The sequence below is a fragment of the Mesocricetus auratus genome, unplaced genomic scaffold (assembly GCF_017639785.1).
Source record: "Mesocricetus auratus isolate SY011 unplaced genomic scaffold, BCM_Maur_2.0 Super-Scaffold_100009, whole genome shotgun sequence".
In the NCBI taxonomy this organism is placed as follows: domain Eukaryota; kingdom Metazoa; phylum Chordata; class Mammalia; order Rodentia; family Cricetidae; genus Mesocricetus; species Mesocricetus auratus.
This window is the reverse complement of record NW_024429193.1, coordinates 48,623,954-48,636,397: the sequence shown is the minus strand read 5'-3', so window position 1 is coordinate 48,636,397 and position 12,444 is coordinate 48,623,954. Positions and strand designations below refer to the sequence as shown.

The 12,444-nt window shown below is 39.6% G+C and overlaps 1 protein-coding gene across 1 annotated transcript in view; it reads right to left on the bottom strand.

Annotated features, from left to right (window-relative positions):
- Window positions 1–3,332: 3,332 nt before the first annotated feature.
- Window positions 3,333–12,444, bottom strand: part of Gnai3 (G protein subunit alpha i3) — a 39,751-nt gene continuing 30,639 nt past the window's right edge. The window contains exons 6-9 of the mRNA XM_005076631.4: window positions 10,884–11,013; window positions 10,358–10,511; window positions 6,292–6,502; window positions 3,333–6,200 (exon numbers count right to left, since the gene is read on the bottom strand). Coding sequence (XP_005076688.1) covers window positions 6,312–6,502; window positions 10,358–10,511; window positions 10,884–11,013 — 475 coding nt within the window. The 3' untranslated portion in view covers window positions 3,333–6,200; window positions 6,292–6,311. The remainder of the gene's footprint in view (window positions 6,201–6,291; window positions 6,503–10,357; window positions 10,512–10,883; window positions 11,014–12,444) is intronic.

Below are 12,444 nucleotides of genomic sequence, written 5' to 3'. Positions count from 1 at the left end.
ACACCATTGTCACCTATATTAAGGGAGTCTAATTCGGTCTTATGCTGGTCACCACTTGTCAGACCTGAGTCAGTGATCTCTCACTACCTCGGTCAGCTGATTCTGGGGGTTTCCCCATCATGGTCTTCACTCCTTTGTTCATATTATTGCTCCACCCTCACTTCAAATGTACTCCAGGAGCTTGGCCCATTGGTTAGTTGTGGATTCCTGCATCTGCTTCCATCTATTTATTGAAGAGGGTTCTAGCTTCTCTGGGGTTGCAGATTGTAGGCTGTAACCAGTGTTTTTAAACTACTGAAGCATCACTCTGCCCCTCAAAATGCTTTAAAATGCATAAAATAAAATTAAGAATTAGAAAGGAAGCAAGTAAATTAAGCAATTTTATTTGTACTCTGGATCTTTGAGTTACAGCCAAGAGTAGTATCACACAGCAAGCACTGCACTCAGGAGGCAGAAGCAAGAGATCTCCATGAGTTCCAGGCCAGCCACACGAGAGAGACCCTGTCTCAAAAAACAGAACCCGGAGTGTGGTTGTCTATTCAGGCCCTAAAACAATTTTACCTCATTTGTTCCTTATAGGAGAGCCTCCCCCTCTGGACTGGAATGAACTGGCTTCTTTGCTTCTCTTTATCTCTTTGGTTACTGATTTTCACACAAAACTTGCCCTCTATTATAAGAGCCAATGGAACAGGACTTCTGACAGAACAATAAAATTCTCAAGCCAAAACCAGAGTTGCATTTTAGTTCTCTCCCGTTTTCTGACAGATATTTTAATGTTTAACTGGCTCACAAATCTACATAACATACCTTGCATCTCACACAATTATTTTATTGGCAGACAGAGGAGAAACAGTGACTCCTGAAGGCCATATCCCAGCTGTTTTTCAATTGACATGAGGATGTGGTTACATACATTAACAACACTGCCTAATACCTAGTCAGTCACCTGCTCATCTGTGCCTCTGAAACTTGGCAGGGCTCACCTCCAAGGAGAGGGAGGCACGCAGTTGACATTGCCATGAACCTTTACTCCAGCTAACCCTGGCAGGCTGACACTGTCCCTCCACTCCACTCTTCAGAGCTACAGAGAAAGTCAATTTCTACTTTTACATAAATGGCCTGTTTCGGCTTTGTTTGCTCGCTTGTGTTTTTAAAACTCTGTCTCACTGTGTAGACCATGATGGCCCCAAACTCACAGAAATCCATCTGTCTCTGCCTCCAGTTGCTGGATTAAAGGTGTGAACAATCTGGCTAAATAGAATGTTTTTATCTCAGTCTTTTTGATTATGGACATGAAAAGCATTTTGTGAAGAAAACACAAAAAGGTGTAAAACCAAATCTACACCATTTTTCTGCTGTCTTTTCTTTTGCCTCATTAAAAAGTGACATTAGTCACTATTGTTAGATGTCATATCCTTGGAAGGCCAGCAGAAAGTGTTCTCACTAACCCTGCCCTACTGCCTTCTACTGCGACCTTAGGATGCTGAATTCAAAAGGAACTCAACTGAGATAAACAGGTTCCCAAACTGAACTTAGCAGTAAAACAGTGTTAACGAGTTTGTTTGTTTGACAGCATAGGTTCCTGTTTACACCCTTAGACGGCAGTGAGAGACCGTGAGGCACTTCCCTGTCATAGCATGATCAAACACTGGTGACAACATGAGTGAAGACTGCTAAAACTTCACATAAATCTGATGAGCTTTTGAATACTATGATGACAGGACAGGACAAATACTGTATAAACCCATTTATCTGAGGTATTTAAAACATGAAAACAGGCCTGGAAGGAAGAGAGACCTGGGAGAAGAAATACATTTTGGAGATAATAATAGTTAATGCTATTCAACTTTATACTTAATTACAAAACTTGGGTGTTCTTGTTATGTATTCTTTCCTGCAATAAAAATAATGGGCAAATAATTAGCAATGTGCAGGTGCACTTTCTGCGGATAAAGGAAGAGCAGCACCAGTCATTCGGTGAGGGGCACACATGCTTTCAGAGTTTCTACTCCGATCACAACACTTACACTGTCCCAATCGTATTCCCTGCTCTTCTCCAGGTGCCACGGTGGCGAAGCTGAGGGAGGGGAGGGGAGAAGAGAGCTAACCTCCCACTGCCTCTCTACCGGGCACAGCCCCGGAGCACAGATTGCAGCAGGGACAGCAAGCGCCTTTGGGGTGCCGCTTGCTAACAACGTGACGTTTTTGTAGGTCACACAGGCATACTGAGATAGTGGAAGGGAACGTAGCAGTGTGAATGGAAAATAAGGATGGCTGAAATATAAAGCAAAGGTCTTTGCCCTCGTGCATGCAGCCCATCTTTGAACAACACAAAAGGAATCTAAGACTGAAAGCAACCTGCTCAAAAGTTTATGGCTTAGGAAAAGCCAAGAAAGGAGCAGAACTTAGTAAACCAAGTAATTCTCAGGCTCCTAAGATTCCTAAGAGGTCTCAGGACTTTTGTCCCACATGAGCAAAGATAAAAAGAAAAAAGTAATTTCTTGTATTCTATTCCTGGGGGACTCTCACAGACAAACTTCGCAGTTAAACTGTCTGAGTAGTCCAATGAATATTGAAGTGGGCCTAGAGATAGTTAAAAATGACATGATAAGCCGGACCACACAAAACCAATGTTAATACACTGCAATAATGTGTCACCATTTATTACTTCTGCCACCTTGTATCCCCCGTAAGTGCACATCCATCTGTTATTACATATAACAATCACTTGTCATGGGACTTTTAAACCTTTCACTGCATAAATACATACTATACACAAATGAAGTAGAAATATATGTTTGGGTATTTTAAGTGTCTTGAAATTTTATATAAAAATTAAATACTCTGCACCTAAGATGTAGGAAGGTTTTTTGACCCACCAATCCTTACACCAACAGTTTGTATGAAAGGCACTTTAAAGGTGTGTGTGAAAATATAAAAAATGTAAGACATTTCTATTTTCTGTGTATGAGTGTTTTACCTGTATATATGTTATGTGCACCACTTGTACCTGGTGTCAAAGAAGAGGGTGTCACAATCCCAGGGACAGGAGTTACAGATGGTTGTGAGCTGCCATGTGGGTGCTGGGAACTGAAATCAAGTTCTCTGGAAGAGCAGCCAGTGCTCTTAACCCGAGTCATGTCCCTAACACCCAGAAGAATTCTAAATTCCTGTCACTCGCTAGTGACTTTGAGATTATGCATGTTCTGTAATGGATACATGTGTTCTTGTCAGTATTAGTCTGTTCTGTTGCCCTCAACTTTTGGCAGCGTTGTTTAAGGAATTTAGTAAAGCAAGCAAACAAAAAAACAAAACCAAACAAACAAAAAATATTTTCCATGGATGTCTTTGTGAAATTTAATTTAGTTCAGTTTAGTCAGGGAATCTGCACAAATTAACCATGTACCCCAGGTGTCATCTCATTCCTGAGAAGCATTAAACCAAGTCAGGCATAGTATTGGGCCCAAAAAACAAAAGTATCTAGATTCTAAAGTATCTTGCCCTTCACAGAAGTAGCTCTAAACAGTAATTCTGTGTGTGTATGGGGGGGAGGTAGGTGTGTAGCTGGGTGTGTGATAAGCACCAGTAATGGTTTGGGGAATTTCACAGTAGAAGGTGTAGTCTATTACATGCCTGAACTGATTAGGTAAGGAAAGAGAGTCCATCTCTCCTATCTGCTCCAGCTTTCACTCAGGAGAAAATGTGGCTGTCAATAACAAAGGCTATGGTTGCTATCCTCCCAAGGCTAAAGTCTATTGTGTTTTATTAATTCAACATTAATTTTCTTAGCTGACTTCTTAGATGGTCCAAAAGTCTGGCCACCTCAAAATGAACATTATCTATCACAAAACTCCAGCATTTTCCAGAGGAAATGCCTAACTTTTGGCTTCTTCAGTTATAAGCACCAATCTTTTTTCCTCCAGGTTCATAGGATTAACTCCCACACTCTGACTCTGCCTAAGAAATGTTCTTCAAAATATAAAGCAGTGATTTGAAAGCCTAGCTGAACAGAAACACTTTCACAGTCCACAGCTAGGAAGTAAATCTCTTCAGACAGCTTTAGGTGATTTTCCCCCACAGGTCATTGTTGAAAACTCAAACTGCCTCCTAACTGTCCTAAAGGCAGGCACCTGGATGGTGAGAATGTCTTCAGTAAACAGAAAGCAAATAAAAGTGGTATGTAGAAACAAAGAAGTGGAGAACTTGTATTTTTAATTAACAGAAAGGTTTAAAAAATAGACAGATTCAAATGAAAATACAAAATGCATTCTAAAGTAAAATTAAATTTGGATTATCTATCATTTTAATTATTAACACCATTTCACTAACCCCAAAGTATAGAAAAGTTACGAAAACAACATTTCACTAGTTCTTGTTTCCGGATGTTTTTATATTACAGAATACAACAAAGAAAAGACAAATTCAGAGTAAGACTTAGGAAGCCCTACACTGTGGGAATTAAGTCCATTGCTGATTGAAATCAATGCTTTTCTTTCTTTCAGATGGTATTTTCCTAGCCCTAAAGAAATGCTTGTCAAATAATAGTTATACTGTCTGCATAATAATGATTTTCTGTGAGAATTAAACATTTTAAAAGCTGCCAGCAAAGGCACTGGTCACTTCCAAAGCGGTTCTGACCACCAACCTTTTTAAATGAGTAAGAGGTAACATCAAAAGAGGAAACGGATCCAATCCGGAAAGACTGAACCTCAAAAGGCACTGCTCAAACTACTGATCTGAAATGCTCAAAATGTATTCGCTGTCTGCCATTCCCCAGTGGTCCACTCAGTGTTTAATGACATTTGCTATACATTGTACAAAAGGACTGTAGCTCTCAGCACAAGCAGAATGTAAATTGGGAAGCTAATTATGACTCATATCCCTTGTACATAGACTGGACATAAAGCTCTCAGTCCTAGATTTGATAATACTACTACATCGAAGAACTAGACTTTCAGAGACCCCCCTTCTACCTAAACCCACTCTCCGACAAAGGCCAAAGCAAAGGGAAATACAAGACAGGATTTCCAGAAAGGACTAGTTACAAGCAGAGCAATCCTGGACTCTTTACTCACCGTTTTAATACTGCTGCCAGCTGTAACAAATTAAAATCTGTACACATGACAAAATGGAAAAAAGTTCTAAAATGCAAGTTTTAGAAAAAGAACATACTAAGGATCACTACTACAATTACCATTGCAACAGTAAAAACGATGGCAAACAGGGATTTGGCACCACATTTGAAAGGAAAAGCATGCACTGCTGACACACTTTAGATGTCTCCAAACCAAAGGTCACAAAGATGGAAAACAAGGGGCACCTTATACAACATTCTCTGTGACCAAGACAAACAGACAAGAATCAAAGTGGCCAATTTAGTAGATATGTAGCAGCAAGTCACTGGTCTGAATTTAGCAGTTTGCACATCTAATTGACAGCTATCCTGGGTGAGTCTGTATCCAAGAAATGGAGTTTATCATATTACGTCAGTATTCATTTAGTAATTTGGTAATCAGCATAAACAAGGTTAATCTTCAACCATAGGCTTAAAGAAATGAGAGCTAGAAGCATACTGTAGAATTCTCCAAAGTAACTGTTGTTTAGAAGCCATCATGGCACTTTAAACATAACAGTAACATAAATTTCGGTCAGAAAAGCTGTATTAATGTAGTCCCAATAACCAGGAAGAATTAATTATGGAAATATGGGAATATTGCATACCAAGAGCTAAAAACAAACAGTTCCTACTAAGAGGAATATTTTCAAGATGTCTGGTCGCATCATGTGCATAGTTAAGACTGAGTTCCCAAGATTCTTTTGCAAACAAGATTTTTTTAGTTTTTCTTCTCTTGATGAGAAAAACCTTAGAAATTAACTACAGGTGATTTGTTAAAAAGGAAAAGGTGAGCTATATATTTAAGTTCCGGAATGCAGCAGCACCTCGACTTCAATATGCCCTAAACATTTGAGACTATAAAATCCAAGTGATGCCTTGATGAGTCAACCATAGTTTACAGTTGTTCCAATTCCGATGTGTGATTTGAACATCTCATGCCAACTAAACATTCCCTAATACAGAAGATTGTGCTAAAGAGTGCTAAGATTCTGCATGCTGCTGCCATTCCCTGGTCCCGCCATGCTTGTAGCTGACCCAAGAGACAGCAGGTGATATCTGGTCTCGACACTCCTCATTGTAGTAACTAAAAAAGAAGAACATTGTTAATTAGAAAAACATTTACAATGGCAAAAGACACCACCATAACACTGCAACTAAGCTGTCTAAAGTTATACCTTTTACTAATGCCATCCTCTCAATAAAGTCCACATTCCTTTAGGTTGTTTTTAATGATGACATCTGTAACAGCATCAAAAACAAACTGCACATTTTTGGTGTCTGTGGCACAGGTGAAGTGAGTGTAGATCTCCTTGGTATCTTTTCTTCGGTTCAGATCTTCAAACTGGCACTGAATGTAAGCAGCTGCCTCTTCGTATGTATTGGAACCTGAAACACACAACCAACATTGTCAGCTCAAATTGTAACAGCTGCTTGCACCCAGCTAAATTAGGCCATCAGTATTTACTTAAGAAAGGCAACACAACACATTCGATTACAAACAGAATTCTTCCTCCATTTCTATTGTCATTAGGATTTTCTATAATCATTAGAATCTTCATGAAAACAGACTACCACTGTGCCTAAAATAAAACCAACACACAGACACAGACACACAGACACACACAGACACACAGACACACACAGACACACACACACACACACACACACACACACACACACACACACGGAATTAGGAAAGTAACAAGTTTCACTTCCTCTTCATTTAGATTTATCAGCTGAAAAAGAAATCTAGACAGTACACAAAGAGCTAGAAGAGTCGGTGGGTCCGATTCTAGAGAATGAAGCTATTTAAAATGGCACATTTTACCCCTTGGAGTGAATCTGAAATAAGGATTCCAAAAAGGTAAAGCATTCATTTAAAAATCATTCCCATTTTAAAGAGGCCCAGGCAAAGGCAAACTAGCAGATGGGAAACAAGTGGGAGACTAGTAACATCCTTTGCCACATGGTCACTCTCATCCATGACTTCGTCCCTCATCCTCCCGTGCTGAGATTCAGGAATGACTATGCACAACTAGTAACACACTTAGGGTTAGGTCTATTTCAATAGAGCTGTTGCTTTTTAAGGAGTAGGGGCAAGAGAAGACCAACAGTATGCCTATTTTTAATATTTGTAATTAGCACTAGTCGTCTACCTTCCACACCATCTTTTGGCCTTGGGAAGCCTTTAGTTAAGACAGACTTAGAAACTGCCTGTTTACCCAGGTAATCTATAAAGACAACATGCAGTTGTTTCCATAAACCAGAGACATTTTCAGTGAGATCAAGCATGACAAGAAGTATCAAATCAGTGCATAAAGAAGACTGGGAAAGAGAGAGGAGCTCATAAAAGAGAATACCACAAAGAGCTGAGTGTTGGTGGCGCACACCTTTAATCCCAGCACTAGGGAGGCAGAGGCAGGTGGATCTCTGTGAGTTCGAGACCAGCCTGGTCTACAGACAGAGTCCCAGGACAGCTTTCAAAGCCACACAGAGAAACCCTGTCTGGAAAAACAAAACAAAACCAAAACCAAACAAACAAAAAAAACAACTACATAGAATAAAGAACTAAAGGAAGAATACTTAGGTGCCCTAAAGCATGTTTCTTGAAATCTGAAAGAAAGCTTCTAAATTTAAAAGGGCAGCCAAGAGAAAGGGGAATTTTATTCAGTAAGAACATATACTGGTGCCTGGTAACCCAGGACTGTAGAACAGAGGCGGTGGGAAACAGTCTTGAAGCTCACAAATGGCAAGAGAGTGAGGGATCTTTCCCGTGTGTATAGTGAGCCACTCAACGTCAACCTTTCTAGTCAAGATTCTTTCCCTGCCCTCAACAAGTGCGCCTTCTACAAGCACACCTAATCCTTACCTCCTTACTCTAAACAGATGACATTTTCAACATTCCGAAAGTCAAAGGGTTTAAATTACCCCCTCAAGTATCTCTTCTCTGGTCCAAGAAGAACCTTCTATGCTGATAAAGAAATCTAAGACTAATTGTGAGGCCAGTGCTGACACCCTCATAAATGGGGCCAGGAAGAGGGAAACAGTGCCCTATAGAGTTGTTTTTTTTTTTTGTTGTTTGTTTGTTTCTTTAACTTTATGTATAAGTGCATGCACATGTGTGTAGGTGCCCACAAAAACCAGAAGAGGGCACTGGATTCCCTGCAACTGAAGTTACAGGTTGTTATAAGCCATCATATGGGTGCTGGGAACCAATCTGAGTCCTCTGTAAAAAGTGATCTTTACCACTGAGCAATCCTTCCAGTGCCTCCCATAATTATAAGGAAATTTCACCAAATATATATTTAACCATTTTTTAAGTATGTTACTCTAGAACATTTAGTATATTCATGACATTATATAACCACTACCATCCTAGTTTGAAAATATCATTTGAGAAAAATACTCTTGTTATCATTAGGTAACATGCCCCCCCCAAAGTATGCTTCCTTTTTTTTCTAAGGATTTGCCTATTTTAGATATAGTATATAAAAGGAGCCGTACATTATATGGCTTTTGTGTTTGGATTCTTTTACTTAGTATAGTGTTTTTGAGGCTTATTCAAGATGTAGCACCTACTAGTATTTAGTTCTTTTTATGACTGAGTTAACACTCTACACATATGCCACAATTTGCTTATTTATGTTAACTTGAATCTTAATTCTTTTTTTCCCACCTGCTTGTTTATTTTTTATTTTGGTTTTTCAGTACAGGGTTTCTCTACAGCTTTGGAGGCTGTCTGATCTGTAGACCAGGCTGTCCTCAAACTCACAAAGATCCGTCTATCTCTGCTTCCTGAGTGCTGGGATTAAAGGCGTGTGTCACATTCTGGCTCCCACCTCTGCTTCTTTTTTCCTATTTAGCCTATGAACATTTTATATCCCTCTCTCCTTATTTTATAGCATCTCTCTGGTCACTTCCTTGATCTCCAATATGTTAATTACTGATGTTTTCAAATGTGTATATATAAAACCTAACCTTTCCCTATGTTCCTAGCATAAAAATAACCACTATCTGGTTGTCCCACAGATACTGCTAAACCAACATTCCTAAATATGAGTTCAGATCAAGCAAAAGCATCCAATTGAGACACGAGTGCAGACACATTTGACTTCTCATTTCCTAACATTTGCTGTATCTTTTCATCTGATTATAAAAGAACACCGCATCTCAGATAACAAAAGTCCCTTCCATGGAAACAGCTAACTCTGACTTTACACAGCTTTGACAGTGGTGCAGTCCTGCCAGCCTTACTAGTTTGTGATTCCTAATCTCAAGTGACTGACTGGTCTACAGCTTTTTACCATCTTTAACCAGAGTCTTTTCCTAGAAACCTGAACTTGAGGTTAAGCAATCCCAGTGCAGCCTCACTGTTTTAATGGAGGAGCACAGAAATGGTGGTGATGCCATCTTATGACCGAATAGCCATGAAAGTTGGTAAGTGAACAGAAAAGAAAGAATAAATATGGAGTTGAGAAAAAGAGATACAGATGAAGGCTACTCCATTAGAGAGGTGCCAGCAGCAATTTCAGTATGAATTTCATTCTTACACCCACCTGCATCTTTGCCCTTGGCTTCTAAGATGCACCTCCTGGCTCTCAGCAAAAGGTTTTCTTTGTACCTAAGACAGCCCTGACTAACCACCTTACTATCTCACTACACTACTGCTACGGCGCTGTTCCAACCATACGTACCCACCGAAACTCTTCACTAGTTCCTCACTGGCACAGTGGGGGACAGAAGGCTGGCCTCACTCCTTCTACCGCTTTGAATTCCACTGCTGCCATATTCAGAACAAGCCAGGCCACTTGTTGGCCTCCATACTGTCTTACGTGCAATTCCCTCTCGATATGCTTTTATTCTACCCATGACTTCCACAGCATCCTTTTAATAACTCACATAACTGCTATTGCCCCTAGAGAAAAAACACACTGACTCCACCAGGGCTGAACTATCGACTCTACTTCTGGTAATATATATTTTACATTATAAAGCTATTTGTGAATTTCTTTGTGGAACTAATATTAGTTTCTTAAATTTTATTTTTTGTATCTCTTTGGACATATGCTAAAATTTAATTTTTATACTTCATTTTCCTCAAAAAAACCAGGACACTAATCTCTGAAGTAATTAAACTTAAGGATCTTACTCAGACACTTAATTCTGAGGTCACTGTCAGTGAATGTGTGAACCATCAGTGCTGACCCAAGACACAGCCACAACAGAGCCCATGACCTTTACCTGTGTATTCTGGATAACAGATTGTTAACGGGCTCCTCTTTATCTTTTCCTCAAAAAGGTCTTTCTTATTAAGAAAGAGGATGATTGACGTGTCCGTAAACCATTTGTTGTTGCAAATGCTGTCAAACAATTTCATGCTTTCATGCATCCGGTTCTGAAAAACAAACAGGGTTACGACAGGTTAGCATCAACATGAAAGCAGATTCACTTATATACCCAGGTCTTAGGGCAGCAAAATGAATTATGGAAGACAGGCTCTAGTATAACTTGAAGCTGAGTCAACCGTGATTTGTATAATTCTTGGGGTTAGGGAAGAGAAGGGATGCCTGACAAGATGCGGTCCTGTCCACATAATGTGGCTACCAAGAGCAAATGGGGAATGGAACAATTGGTTTAGGGAATCTAACCTCACTGACAAGAAAATAAAAGGCATTAAGTTTTGATTTCTGTGAGCAAATGGGAGCAACCCATCTTCCTGAGTTACGTTGTTTCCTAGATGTATGGTGGATCCAAAGCTTCAACATACCATTTCCTCATCCTCGGCCAGAACAAGGTCATAGTCACTGAGGGCCACACAAAAGATAATCGCTGTCACTCCCTCAAAACAGTGAATCCATTTTTTTCGTTCTGATCTTTGGCCACCTACATCAAACATTCTGAGTAAAGAAAGAAAGCACAGATTCAGCAAACTCACATTCATATTTCTCCCTAGACTGTCATGTTTAAGAACCTCCCCGTTATCACACTTTCAAACCCATTTATAACAGGAAAGACAAGGATCAAATCAAACGTGTCTAAATAATTGTCAGTGGCTAAAAGCAGAGCCCACAGCCGAGCCTCCCTCCCTTTCAAAACATGTACTGGATGTGCCAAATGTCAGCGGAGTTAAGAACTAAAAATGGATTCAAGGAAGGAAGGAAAAGAAAGGATAAACGAAGAGCTGAACAGTGCGGCTTAAGATAACTGCAGCCATAACAACCAGTGTTTGCTGAGTGTTTACCATGGTGCCAGCCACTACCCGAGGCCATCTGGCACTCTAACTCCAGTCTCTATAGACTCCTCAGCCCCACTATGCTGCCGCTCAAACTGGCTTGTTTCTGCACACCCATCTTGCATTCTGACTCCTAAGTTTATCTGCCTTGTGTTAATGGAATTATACAAGGAAAATTATAGAAAAAAATTCAATTTTATTCTAGGAGTCTAAGAATTTGATCAATGATTTTTCTTAAAATCTGTGCCAAGTTTGGGGGCAATGATTATAATCTTAGCATTTTGGAGGCTGAGAAAGAATGGCAAGTTCAAGGCCAGCCTGTCTACACAGCAAGACTATCACAAAAATAAACTTAACCAGTATTTCCAACACCTTACCTTGCTTGAACCTAATCAGCAACAGCAAAGCCTCACTTGTTCACACACTGTGTCTACTCCAGATTTCTTTTAGACCTCTAAGCGCTAAGTTTGTGTCAACAGTGCTGTGGTTACCTCCTACTATGACAGGAACAGTGGCCCTAATTTGTCTTTTCGTCAATACCTGAGTCTGATGGAATCAGCATTCAAATGCTCACACACTCTCAAGATCTGTATCTGATAGCAATGGTAAAGTTTTTAAAGGCTAGTATTTGCTACACTGGTCTAATGAATGAAATCTTCAGCAACTCAGAGCCTAAATTTCCAGGGATTTTTCACCACTACAGATTAAGAGAAGTAAGGTTCCCATGATTTCTCTAATTATGTTTGAAGTGAATATACATCCTATCTCTTCCTGATCCAACTCTTTCTTGGAAGATCTTGCAGTTCTTTGCAACCTTTGGTCTTACATGACAGCTAAATGATATAATCACAAGTTGGCCTTAATTCAGAGTCGTACTGAAGATTTTAGAAAGACTAACATTTCACTATACAAATCTTTCAAAGAGAGGCATATTAGTACACCAACAATTCCACTTTACATCCCATTGCCTATAAGTCCACAAAACTAGAGAATGCTATAAATTCCCAATGCTGGCTTTTAGTACATAGTAACACAGTATTATTCACTAACAGATCAACATTTTATAAACATTACCTCATAACTGAGAGGCAAGTAA